The 13,999-nt window shown below is 45.1% G+C and overlaps 1 protein-coding gene across 1 annotated transcript; it reads left to right on the forward strand.

The window, feature by feature from the left end:
* Positions 1 to 10,113: 10,113 nt before the first annotated feature.
* Positions 10,114 to 13,446, forward strand: BSX (brain-specific homeobox). Its single transcript, XM_006895604.1, has 3 exons — positions 10,114 to 10,375; positions 12,137 to 12,333; positions 13,228 to 13,446. The coding sequence occupies exons 1-3, from the start codon at positions 10,114 to 10,116 to the stop codon at positions 13,444 to 13,446; spliced, it is 678 nt and encodes a 225-aa protein (XP_006895666.1).
* The last annotated feature ends 553 nt before the right edge of the window (positions 13,447 to 13,999 follow it).

The raw sequence follows: 13,999 nt of genomic DNA on the forward strand, positions 1-13,999 counted from the left end.
AAAGAAAGAAAGAAAGAAAGAAAGAAAGAAAGAAAGAAAGAAAGAAAGAAAGAAAGAGAAAGAAACTGTCAAAAATTTAATTTCACTTGAATCTACAATCACACCCATGGTAAGAAATAAAAAATAGATATTGCAATGGGGAGATCTGCTGTCAAAGAGCTCTCAACGTGCTAAAGATCAATGGTGTTAGTTTGAAGACTAAGGGGTACCTGATTCAAGCATAATATTTTCTTTTTTTAAAAAATTTCTTATTAATTTCAATGAAAACTTACAAAAACTTTGTATTTCCATTCATTCATTGCTGTACTTTTTTCCCCTCCCAACCAGCCCTCCCCACCACCCCAGTGCACTTCCCTCTTGGAAAATTATTTCATTGTTTTACAATCCCTCCCCCCAGATCCACTCCACTATGGAGCCTTCGCTCTGGACTCCTGTCATAACAAAAATACCTAATCACATATCCCTTTTAAACAGTTTTCTCCCTCATCTGTTTCAATGCAGTATACATAATTGAACCCATCTTTCTCAGTCTCCCCCCAAACCCAATGTCAGTCCTGGTTTACAACAGAGGTACCATGCAGTATTTGTCCTTTTGTGACTGAGATATTTCACTCAGCATAATGTCCTCCAGGGTCACCCATTTTGGATAATATTGCATGAGTTCCTTATTTTTCAATGCAGTGTAGTATTCCATTGTGTGAATATACCAGAGCTTCTCTATCCATTCATTTGTTGATGGGCACTTGGGTTGTTTCCAACTCCTTGCTATTGTGAACAAAGCCGCGATAAACAAGGGTGTGCATATATTTGCTTGGGTGACAGTTATGGTCTCTTTGGGGTATATTCCCAGTAGTGGAATTGCTGGGTCAAATGGTATCTCTATTTGCAACTTTTTGAAAAAGTGCCATACCACCTTCCACAGTGGTTGCACCATTTTACACTTCCACCAACAGTGAATAAGGGTTCCTGTTTCTTCACAACCTCACCAGCATTTGTTGCTTGCTGTTCTGTTAAATTTTGCTGTTCTGACTGGGGTGAGATCATATCTCATAGTTGTTTTGGTCGTTTTTTTTCTGTCTATACTTTTCTTATTACATTAGATCATCTGTTAAAAGTGTTTACTGTTAAAAGTATTGCTTCTGCATTATATTTTCATCTTAATAATTTTATGGTTTTAATTGGTACACTTAGGTCTTTAACTGATTTTTAATTTGTTTTAGTATATAGTGTAAGATGTGGACCTTGTTTTCTTTTTCTACATGTTGAAATCCAGTTTCCTTAGCACCATTTATTGGAGACTCTTGTTTCTCCATCTAATGGACTTAGTCAGAACCTTTGTAAAAAACCCATTTGACAGTAGCTGTGTGTCTATTTCTGAACTCTCAATTCTATTCCTTAGAGCTATATGTTATTTTATATATAAACACATCAACTACAATTAATCAAGGGCAATAATTTAATGTTCTGTACTAGATAGAAATAATCAAAGTTGGTTATCCTTGTATTTGTTTATTTTTTGAACACAAGATGGTAAAGGAACATATGGATTATGGTCTCAGAAATACCTGAATTCAAGTCCTGGATTCAGGCTGGGTGACCTTGAGCTCATGGTTATGTAAGTGATCCTTTGATGCTTTATCTGAAAAACAGAAGAGTTGTGATGGTCAAGTGAGAAGACAGAGTAAAATATTTTATGCAAAATATATACAGAAACTCTATGAACTTTGATAAATGTTGATAGTTGTAGAGGAGTTTCAGGCCTTTGTTCATACAGTCGCTATGAATCATGCTTGACTTGAAGGGAATCAACAACAACGTAAACGCATGAAATCTACCTTGCTATCAATAGCACCACCTTTAAGATCATCAAAAGCATTCTTCAAAGACCTTTCTTTAGGTGATTAAACATATCATTTCCTTCATCTTTGGTCAGGGATGTACAGGTATGATTTTGAAATCACATATGAATTAGATGAAAGTAGAGAGCTGCAGAACCTTTCTTAAAGAATAAAATGTTAATGACCAGGGGAGGCAAATGTCAATTGAAACACAACTGTGTAGTGATCTGGGTACATTAATTCACAGAAAAGGAATAAAATAATAATGATACAGTTAATTTTGTTTTGATCATTTTTTGTTTTTCAAGAAAAGAATTCTTCCTTTTATTTAATTTTTGAAATTCAATGTTTATTTTCTGGATAAAAATTACATTTTAATTATTCTTACTCAAAGATACAGACGGGGGAAAAAAAGGATACAGAAGGGTATGCAGAGAAAACCTTTCTTAGCAATTTCTCAGCATCTTAGTTTTAAAAAATTAAATAAACCCAATTGCTGTCTGTCAATGAGCACAGCAGATTGTAAACATGGTGTAGGATCAGGCACGGTTTCAATCTGTTATACATAGGATCTCGATGAGACAGAGTCAACGAGATGGTGACTAACAACAGTGGCACTCATGAAGTAGATTCTGACTCGTGGTGGGTAATTCTGGTGGGTAATTTCTGAGGCTGTAAATCTCATAGAGGGGACTGGCTTGTCTTTTTCCTAAAGAGCAGATGATGGATTCAAACTGCTCACTTTTCTACTAACATTAACCTACTAAGGCAACAGGGCTGTTTAGGATGGGTTGTGTGTGGAAAGGGCATTTAAAAGAGATTTTTTTTGTTAGTTTATTTCCCCCTCTTAGTAATGAATGTATTTACGGAGCTCTAGAGCCCTCATGGTAAGGAACTGTGCTGCCAGTCTGAAAGTATGCAGTTCAAATCCTCCAGCTGCTCCATGAGAGGAAAATGGGGCATATCCTCCTGTGTGATTTACATCCTCTGGAGGGTCAACCCACTCTGAATTTACAGCCTCTGGAGGGCCAGCTATGTGTCAGTTACACCTCAACAATACTCAGTAACAGTAATGTATTTGTCTACTCTTTTCGAACCTAAAGGGGAAATGGTAGAGTCTTAGTGAGAGATTTAAATATCATCCTCATTCTAACATATGCCTTTTGGAAGATTAAGAACTATCACATGATCTTGTGACCAATCCTTCAATTCTTTGTTTCAAGTCTTTCTTGCTCTCCCCTATTTTATGAAGCATGTTTCAAATTGTGATGCAGAAGCCTGCACAGAAAAATTTTAACAGAGAAATGAAATAAACATTTGACCTACAAACTGATCCAGTCCTGAATAGGAGAATTGGATGGGTTTTGTTCCTTTGGCATTAAAAGCACTGTGATGTGACTATCCCACCTTGAATGTGTTCCTATGTGGGTTTACATCCTAATTTTCAGTGCAAAAGCATTATTTGAAGATGCATTTGCAGCGAGCACCCAGAAACTCCTAGTCTTCCTTTAGACATGTCATCCACTTTGGCAATACTTAAAATAAAGTACTCAGATAGAAGGTAAGTTGAAACAGACAACAAGCAATATAATACAAAATGTTATGAGTAAAGTGCGTTACTCAGATCCTTCTAAAATACATTCTCCCTTTATTTTGAAGGCCGTGGTATAGGCAATATGGCTAATGGAACCAGTCTCTTCCTTTGATCTCAATAGAGTTATCTTTTCGGGACAGTAAGTCCCAGCTTAGATGACAGTTTTAGCTGAAGCTAACATGAAAGAGAAAGACTGCTTTAATTATTGGCTCCCTAAAAATTATGTCATTTCTTTCTTTAAATTAGTAATTCTTTCGCAAAACTGTAAGCAAGAACTCTATTAGCTTTTACAGTTGGGATGAGGGAAATGAATTTGATCTGTATTCTTTTCCTCAGGACAGTATGCATGCTCGGGCTTTATGAGCCAGTCTTGCAGGCTTGCTGGCTCTTCATGACAGATTTTAGTCAACTGAGAATAAAAAAGGAATCTAATATTGGTAGAACTATTTAAGCTCCTAAGACGTAGGTAAAGCTTGAGTAACTGAATAGTTTACTTAGGTAAAGTTAGTAGGTAAAGCCGCAGTTGGTTTTGTTGGTTTTTTTTTTTTTTTGTCAGATCCAACTAGCACAGGAAGAGATTTCCCCTCCTTCTCCAGTGGGGCATCCGGTGGATTTGAACCACATGCCTTAGAGATTGTAGTTCAGCTTCTTGCCACGAGGCCACCAGAGCTCCCTTTAAAGCTGTAGTTGTTATATGCCATTGAGGCTGAACAGACTTATGGCTGACCTAACAAGTTTTCAGAGACTGTAAATCACACAGGAAGAGACTGCCCATCTTCCTCCTTGAAGCAGTTGGTACATCCTAACTGACTGCTTTTGGGTTGGTAGCACAACTCCTTACCTAGTAGGCCACCAGAATTATACTACAATAATTGAACATCATTTGATGAGAATGACGGATGAAGAACAGGCATTAATTGTTTCAAGCTGATTTCCGTGCTGTTTTCTATTTTCTGGTTCCTATCCTCAGGCCTGTCTTTCATTGTTTTTGTTCAGACATTCCTCTAGGTCATATAGCCCTGCAGTACAAGTTGCCATACCATGGTCACTTGTGGTTGCTGTGAGGCTGAACACTGTGACACTGATGTGTCAAATGCATTAATGGTTGGCTACCCAATGTGGACTGAGAGTGGGGCAGCGGTGCTCCCTGATTAAAACAAGCTTGAAAGCAGGAGTGGCATTCACTTCCATAATAGCTTGCCTCCGGAAACCCTATGAACCTGGAGAGAGGATGAAAGACACCCAAGTGTTGAGGACTCTCCTTCATAGGGTTAACAACAACAACAACAACATCAAATTGGAAGGGAGATCTAGTGGCCCCCTGGGTAAGGTGTTGTGTTGCTAACCAGCTGTTCCTCTGGGGAAAGATGGGCAATATCTCCCATGCGATTTACAGTCTTGGAAGTCTCACTGAAGGGTTAACTATGTGCTGATTCTAACTCAAAGACAGTGAAAAACGAGAGACTATATTGGAGAGAGGTGAGAAGGATTAACTCAGTGGACTAGAAGTGTACTTCCAAAAATGATAGCCTCGCCAAATGTGTCTAAGGAGTACTTACAATATGGCTAGTCAGAACTGAGATGTATTGTAAATATAAAATACTCTGGATTTTGAAGAGTTGGTGTGAAAAAGAATGAACACACAACACCTTACCAATAATTTCATATCTTATCCCAGCAACAATAGCAAAGTTCCACAGAGCAGCAACTAACAAATGCTGGCAAGTTTATAGAGAGATTGGTTGGGGGCCTTATTTACTGCTGACAGGAGTGTAAAATGATGCAACCACTATGGAAGGTGGTTTAGCACTTTCTCAAAAAGTTGGAAATAGAAATAAAATTTGACTCAGCAATTCCACTATTGGGAATATACTCTAAAGAAACCAGAGTGGCCACTCAAACAGAGTATGCACACCCGTGTTTAATGCTGTGTATTCACAATAGCAAAGAGATGGAAGCAACCCAAGTGCCCATCAACAAATGAATGGATAGGAAACGATAGTATGTTCATGCAATGGAATACTACACAGCACTGAAAACCAATGAACTCATAAAACATTACACAATGTAGATGAACCTGGAGGATATTATGCTGACCAAAATATCTCAGTCACAAAAGGACTAACACTGTATAACACCACTGTTGTAGCAGGACTGAAATGGGAGTTTGGGAGGAGAATAGGAAAAGAGTGGATAGGTAATTAATATTGCATTGGAACAGATGAGGAAAGAACTGTTTAAAAGGAATTATATTTTTAAAAAGGAATTATATGTTTAGACATTATATATATGATAGAAATCAGAATAAGGGGTGCCTTGTAAATGGACTAGAGGAGGGGGAAGGAGGAAAATATGCAACAGTGAGTGAACGAAAATCCAACTTTTCTGTAAACTTTTGTTAAAATCACAAGAAAATAAAGTACATCAATATAAAAGAAAAAATTTATATCTTGGTCACATGTTGAAATATGTTAGACATATTGAGGTTAAGTTAAATACATTAAAATTAATTTCCCATGTGTATTTACTTAAAATCTTTTTTATGGCAAAAAAATTTTTTTTCTATAATTATATTTTATTAATTTTCATAAACATTTACAGAGATTTTGGGCTTCCACTCATTCATTGCTGCACTATTCTCTCTACCCTCCTCCCAGTTTGTGTCCAAATGCCACAGTGCTTGTCAAAGCCAGTTCTGATTAATCTTCTTTGTCAGTGTATCCTTTGCCATTCCCTATCACTCCTCCCTGAGAGAGACTTCACCCTGAGTCATAAGGAAAAGGGGACGGCGTATTCTCTTAGCTACTTCCTGCTGAAAAGGGACGCTGTGGGTTTCAGGGTGAAGATCTTCTCTCACTACTCTAAAGGGCCCCTTTGGCAGTAGGAAACACATAGACTATTATGGAGATTGATTTTGGAATTCAGATGCACTCTTATTGATTGTGCTTGGCTGTACATGTACATATCCTTGAAGATGTATCATGGGGGTGTTGCAACCTAGAAGACAAAAATTTGACTAACAAGTTATATGTACATGAGTCCAAAAATTATGGAAAAGTAAAAGAAAAGATTCTTTCATTGTTTTACAAACCCTCCCCCAGGTCCCCTCCACCATGCAGCCCTCGCTCTAGTCTCCTGTGATGACAGAAATACCCAGTCACATCTCTCCTTTAGACGGTTCTCTCCCTCCTCTGCTTCAGTGCAGTATACATTATTGAACCCATCTTACTCAGTCTCTCCCCAACAGTGGCATCATGTAATATTTGTCCTCAAAAAATCTTTTTTATTACCTAATAAAACTATGCCAATTCAATTTCTTTTTCTTCTTCAGGTGGAAATATCAGAAAAATCTAAATTATCCATTTGGCTTGTATTTTACGTTTATTGTTCAGCTGGGCTAGAGATAATCCAAGGAATGGAATATCAGCTTTTAAGGGAAAAATAGTTTCTCATCTCCTCAAAGGTCAATTTTTAAAGGTTCCTAAAAAGATAGCCTTTGTGGGTTATTCAGATTGTCCTGAGTACGTGGAGGTATTCCATGTCTTCTCTTCACCTCCTCACCCTAATCTGGCTTTACTTGCCGAGGTGGGTAGGGGGAGATGTAGGGTGTGCCTAGCAGAACTGACAACCAGCAGAACTGACAACCGGGTACGATACTGTAGCAGATACTAGAGTCGATCTGAAGAGGCCCGGACAAGGTTCCAGGAGGGGGGGAGCAGGCCCGCCGTGTGGATTGGGTTCAGGGGATCAGCTGGCATAATCATTTCCCACCGGTTCTGCTCAGCAGCCACCTTACGATAGCGAAACTTCTTTTAGAAGCTGGATCAGAGGACATTTCTTTCCAGGACAGACCCTCCTGCAAAGCCCCTGCTTTAGGGAGCAGGAAGCTGGCCCCACAGTGCGCCCAAGACAAGCCCCACCTGTAGTTTTTCAGAGTCCAGGGAGAGGAGGTTAAAGACGGAGGTTGAGGATCCCGCCTCCACTTGGGATCCCGGTTGCTGCTTCTGCGCCACAGGGACAAGCTTTGGTCTTGGCCCGGGGGTTGCATGGTTTCAGCCACCAAGCTTTGTTTCCTAACAGCGCTAGAACGAGAAGGGGAGGGGGGTGGAAAGCATGTGTGAGGTTCAACTTGTGGTGGTTGCCTGCCCCCCTCGGTCTCTCACATCTTAAGTACTTACTGAGGTCCAGGCAAACGCAGGATAGCGCATTCCCGAACAACTAAAACAAAACATCAACAAGAAACCAGCTTCAGGTGTCAGGAAGACCGCCTTGAGCAAATTAAACTAGGAGAACGCGAACGTGACAGGCGCGCCCCACTGGCCTCTCCGCCTCGAGCCGCAGGGCCCAGGCTAGTCAGCCTTAGCATTACACGGACCAGCGGGGTGCAGGGTTCAGGACGCAGGGAGCAGAGGGAGGGTGCGATCAGATGGGGCCGCCTACCCCTTCACTCTCCGCCCCTTCGCTCCCCTGAGCCCCCAGCCACTCTCCGGACAAGGCTGTAGTGCTGATAGGCTGTGCAGTGACTTGCTTCATTTTTTGTTTCCCTCCCGGTGACGATTTTTACTGCTCCTGCTACAGAAGAGACATCTTACAGTCACTTTGTTTCTGTTTGACAGCAGAAGTTTGGCCCAGAGGTGAATGTGGCGTCACTCCCTCAAGATTTGGTCCAGATCTGCAATTTGTGAGCTTGAGGAATCTTAGGTATCGCCAGGCTCTTTACCGAGGCTGAAGTCGGCTTGCACCCTCTCCCCGCTCTGTATTGCTCAGACTTTAGTGTCAGGAGGCTGGGGAGCTTCATCTCCAGGCATTAGACACTAGGAGCTCACTCATAGGGAGTCGGGAACGTCAGAGTAAAGGTGAGGTTTGGATTATCACCCCCAGTGTCCCCCTCTTTCTTCTCCTTCTCCCTAGCTCTGTGGGAGATGACTGTATTTGGCAGAGTGGCTAGGGACAGACTCCTCGAAAATCCACTGCCCTTTTCTTTCTCTATGGCCACCTGCTTTTGGACTTTCAGCTGTAATTGTCAAATCAGAAATCACATTGCAGAGGCAAGGCGAAACACTCTGGCTTCATTTAGAGACCTACTTGCCAAGACATTTAAACGAAGTTGTTTTTCCTTCTCCTCCATTCTCTCAGTCTCTGCATTTATTTATCAATTCATCCATATGGAATTCAAAGCTCCACTTCCTGGAGCACTGTAGTTTGGGGCCTAATTGATTCTGGTAATTAATTTGTTCTACCTGCTAGATCAGATGGAAATCCGACCCTGAGCGCCCAAGGATTAGCACTTGGCTTTCTAACACCTCCTCTAATTATCTAATAGCATGGGTTGTGCGGACTCAGTTTCTATTAAAACACTTTTACTATTAGCAGTAGTGATTGGAATTGTGATGATGACTAGATTGCAACAAATTAGAGCTTAAAAATGGGGAGATGGAAGAGAAGTGGCTTATTTTAATTTCCCTGAGTTTAACATCAGTAATTAGAGCAATTTTCGGAGATGCGAGCTAAAATTACCCAGGCGGTGCTGTAGCTGATCACCTTAATTTTGGAAAATTGACTCCAGGGAGATAAATATGACGTATTAGAAAAAGACAAACAGAAACAAACAAAAGATGGGGAGGAGGGTAATGAAAGGCAAAAAGCTGGGAGAGGGAACTGGAGCTCTGTAAAGTTGTTCTGTGGGACTCAGCAGGAGCAGCAGGGAAGAAATAGCAATATGTGAAGCAGGGAAAGATGAGAATTGGAACCTAAGTGGGGGATGCCTCCAGGAGGGGGGTATTTACACAGATCAAATGACTTGGTTAAAGTATAGGTAGATATGGAAAGCGATTTAGAAGAATGACATCCCCACATTGACACTATGGAAACAGGCCTCTCTTCTGCCATTAACTTCAGTTGAATCCGGAAAACGTGACCTCCCATTATCCTATCCTCCTTATTTTTAAATTATTTTTTTTAATTTATTGCTGCATATTTTCTCCCCCCCCCCCCGCAATGTTCCAGATTGTTGTCACAGAATAATGCCTAATCAGATATTCCTTTTGGACAGTTCTTCCCCTCATCTTATCCTCTATTTTGCCCATTCCCTTTTGCAGTCTTTCCTAAAAGAGGTTCCCTTTTTCTAAACTCTTAAAACTCACACCTAAATGTCCGAATAAGCGCTCTTTAGCTCTTGTGGGCCCATTTAATGTCTTCTCTCTAAAGAAGACTGTAAGACACAAGGACTTTTCCCCTTTTAGTTTTAGGATAAATGTCTGGGATCGAGCTTCTGCAGGGTTGGGCCAAAAGTTGAGGGAGGACAGAAACGGACAGTGAAAACAAGAACGCAGAGGACGCCTTTCTCCACTGGTCTGGCCAGAAGTATTCAGCACCGAGGACAGCTCCCCGCCCCGCCCCGAGCCCACCGCACCCTCCCTTCTGCTGCTGGCAGCCTTGCCATTGGCTCTTCTGACTCCCCTCTTCCAGCTGCCAATTCTCCTGCACATAGACTCACCCCACCCAGAAGCTTGTCGCTCCAGCGCCAGGGGTAGTAGCCTAGGCCCGGGAAGAGAGCAGGGAGGATCCGAGCCTCGAGCCTCCAGAGGGTGGCTGTCGGCTCTCCACCAGGCTAGCCGAGACCCTGCTAGCTTTCCACACTTGGTCCTCAGCCTTTGCTCTGTGGCACGCGTTCAGCTCAAGATGAATCTTAACTTCACCTCCCCTCTGCACCCAGCGTCTTCTCAGAGGCCCACATCCTTCTTCATTGAGGACATCCTGCTGCACAAACCCAAACCGCTGAGGGAGGTAGCCCCCGACCATTTCGCCAGCTCACTGGCCTCGAGGGTGCCTTTGCTAGACTACGGCTACCCCCTCATGCCCACACCCACCCTCCTGACTCCTCACCCCCATCACCCTCTGCACAAGGGGGACCACCATCACCCATATTTCCTCACCACCTCAGGTAAGTAAAGGGCCCGTTGGGAAATAGAAAGGAGCAAGTCCTTCAGGTCAGCCTCAAGTCTGGGATGGAGTCCAGAGGGCAAGAACAGGAGCAGTTTTGTCATAGTTTCTGGACCTAAGTGACAGCGGAAGTCAGGGATATAGCTGACAGTACACAGAGTCCTTTGAGTACAGAGAACATGGGTAGTCTTCCAGCACTTTTAACAACAGAGGAGAGACATGCTTGGTTGAGAGGAAACTGACAATATTTTTGGTGATGGCAATTTCCCTTAGAGGGGTCCCCTCTTTCTGGTGGGCTGCTTTCATCCATCTTCAATCCTGGCTCTTCCTTGTCAGGAGAATGCAACATCCTCTCAGCTCAGAAGCACAAAATCGTAATACTGGGCTAGGTTCTCCCTCTGAGCACTGAGAATTTGCCGAGCATTTGGAGATTTGAAGTGTATGAAGATTTGTGGTGCTCTGAGGAGGGAAGTCTGGACTAGGATAAAAGAAAAGTGGTAAGAAACAGGTCGTTGAATGAAGTTCCTTTTTAGCAAACAACTAGGCCTGGCATTTAACTCACAATCGCTGCCAGACTGGGCTTCTTTGCCCCAGCTGCCTGCATTGCCAGAGGCCGGCACTAAATGTTTTGATATCCTAGGTCCAGAAAGACAGCGGGGCTAGCAGAGTTCCTTTCTAACAGAGAAGTTGGAGGAAATAGACTTTTCCCTCTTTCTCTCTCAAAGGCTTTAATCAAGCCTTTTCCTCCCCCCCTCTTTCTCTCTCAAAGGCTTTAATCAAGCTTTCCCCCCCCCCAACAGTCTTTGGTCAATAAAAAATATTGAGAAGATTTGAAGTACAGGGGCAGAAAATCAACCCAGGATGAGACATGTTTAGAAATCGTGGGCCTGGAATCCAGGGCAAAAATCTCAAGGTGTTTTAGTGAAGCTGAAGCTGCACAATTCAGACCCTGGGCGTGGGATGGAGAAGTGGTGATAGACTGCCCCCGTGTCCCCTCTAACCCCCAGATAACACTGGCTAACGCCACAATTACTGGATTCGATTTTTCTTTTCATTGTTCTTGGATGGAGCAATGTTGACTGAAGCTTGTTCGAGCTTCCGTCTGCGCTTTGCACCTCAATCGCAAAGTGAAACACCTGCTTTTCTGGGTGTAGAGTCAGAAGGACTAAGGGAAAGGGGTGGGGGGAGGAGCAGGTTAAAGATCACTGTCCTCCGTGCGACCCTGAAACTGACAAGGAAATGTACAAGGCGGGAATCGCCCCTGTTCCAGCCCCAGCGACTCTGGCTCCGGCTCCGTGCAAAAGGGTTTTTGCTTTATTCGCTTTGGCGCCTCTTTTGGGGAAATGGGAGAAAAGATCACATTCATTCTTCAACCCAGAGCAGGGTTCTGGGAGGATGCTGGTGTCCCCAGGATCAGGGAGGCTGAAGGGGAACACCTGATGTTTGCAAGAAAACTTTGCGAGGCGCAGGCAGAAACGAAGGAAGGCGCTTCAAGAAGAGAGTTTTTAAGGCCTCCAGATTTATTTTTCAATTTTCTTTTCTATTTTACTTAGCTTTATTGTTTGTGCCTTCGTGCTAAAGGCCTCCTAGCACCGTTCTTTTCAGTCCATTTCTCTCTCTTTCTTTTGGCGACTGGAGGTTCCTGGGAGAAGCTCCTTTGGGGTCAAAGAAGGGGCCTGCGGGAGGCGGGCGAGGCGCTGGGGCGAGAAGGGAGCAGAGCTGCGCCCGGTGACCCGCCCGCGGCCTCTGCTCTCCCCTCCAGGGCTCCCGGTGCCCGCGCTGTTCCCGCACCCGCCGCACGCCGAGCTGCCCGGGAAGCACTGTCGCCGCCGCAAGGCTCGCACGGTCTTCTCCGACTCGCAGCTCTCGGGTCTGGAGAAGAGGTTCGAGATCCAGCGCTACCTCTCCACGCCGGAGCGGGTGGAACTGGCCACGGCTCTCAGCCTGTCGGAGACTCAGGTGGGCGGAGGGAGAGGGAGGCCCCCTACGCCCGGCTTTGCCCGCTTCCCCCACCCCCGTTCCTGACACCAGCTGGGCCCACTTGCCCAGTGCAGAGCTCTTGGAGTGGGGGTGACTCTTAGTCTTCTTATCCTAAGTTCCTCCCAAGGCAGTTAGAGCACCCTAACTTCGCAATTGATCGATTGGACAGACTCAAGCAGATCCCTGGACACGAAGGGAAAACTTGGGTGAATTTGGAACTCTTCCCTCCAGTCAGGCCTTCACCCGGATCAGGAGTAACGTGAGAGTTGAAATCACAATGTGTCCTTTGCTTTCTCATTTTCGTCACTCTCTCTCACGCCCACCCCAAGCGCATTCGGTATAGGCTCACTCCATTTGACTCCTGTCCTGAGTGGAGAGGACTGGGGGATCTTGTTCCCCACACTTCTCACCATCAACCCCAGAGTCCCCGCCTCGCCTATCGCTTCTTCTCCTCCCTATTGTAATGCCCAGACAGAAAGGAAACCTCAGACTTCTTGGTTTTCTGATGAGGAGGGAGTCTTCCGGCTGCAGGCTGTGGGGGGCTAAGTATTTGGATGCCTTAGTAGCCAGAAGAACCACAGAATTTACTGCTAGCAGCTGTAATTCGTAACAGTACTAAGAATTCTTAGGAACGACATCCCTTTGGTTCTCAACATTATTGTGGGTCAATGATATTGGGGACACTTGGGGTGTTTCATTTAGAATGATTCTGTCTGAGACATACCTTGTTAGTTCTGGAGTGACTTACCGACGGGACAATTGGACAAGGGACTGCATTTCCTTCCCCTAAACCCGCATAATCGCCCAGACCTTCTCCCATGGGCTTGAAGGAATAAGGTCAGTATTTTTACCCCCCTTTCTTTGCGGAATTAGGTGAAAACGTGGTTCCAGAACCGGAGGATGAAGCACAAGAAGCAGTTGAGGAAAAGCCAGGACGAGCCTAAAGCTCCGGACGGACCCGAGAGCCCCGAGGCCGCCCCCGCCGACGCTCGGCCCGGCCTGGCCGGCGGCCCCTTCGCGCTCACCGAGCCCGAGGACGAGGTGGACATCGGGGACGAGGGGGAGCTGGGCTCGGAGCCGCACGTGCTCTGAGGCCCCGGCTGCAAACGGGGAGGCGGGGACGGGGACTGGATCGATGAGCCAGGAGAGGGTCCCTCCAGGACCCCGAGCCTCGGTGCCTCGGGCCCCGAGACGTGGGCTCTTGAGGACGAAAGGAATCCACCGGCCAGGGCCACCAGCAGCGCCCGGGGCCTCTGCGGGACAGGACCCGGTTCTCAAATTTCGCGGGGTGGTGGTTCCCACTTTCCCACACTCCTTCGGCCCTCGCCAGCTCCACAATCACGGGTTCCTCAGTGTCTCCACCCCCAGCCCTTGCCCTTCCTCATCAGATCGCGGGGTTGCCTCTCAGGGGGTCGTGGGCTCTGCGGGGATCCGGGCGGAGTTGATCCACCTTTAAAAAGTCCAGCGCAGGTACAGCGTCGCGCGCTTCTGGTCCTAACCTCACACGTGTTCCCCGGGCCCCTAAGATAAGGTCTCACGCACAGACTAAGGCGACCCCTCCTCCGGGCGGCGTGCCGCTCTCCCGTCCCTGGCCGCATGCAAAGCTGGCAGCTCTGCACCCCGAAGTCCTGCGCAGCTCCTGCCG

This window comes from Elephantulus edwardii, unplaced genomic scaffold (genome assembly GCF_000299155.1).
Source record: "Elephantulus edwardii isolate Elephantulus edwardi_28Jun2011 unplaced genomic scaffold, EleEdw1.0 scaffold00171, whole genome shotgun sequence".
NCBI classification, from domain to species: domain Eukaryota; kingdom Metazoa; phylum Chordata; class Mammalia; order Macroscelidea; family Macroscelididae; genus Elephantulus; species Elephantulus edwardii.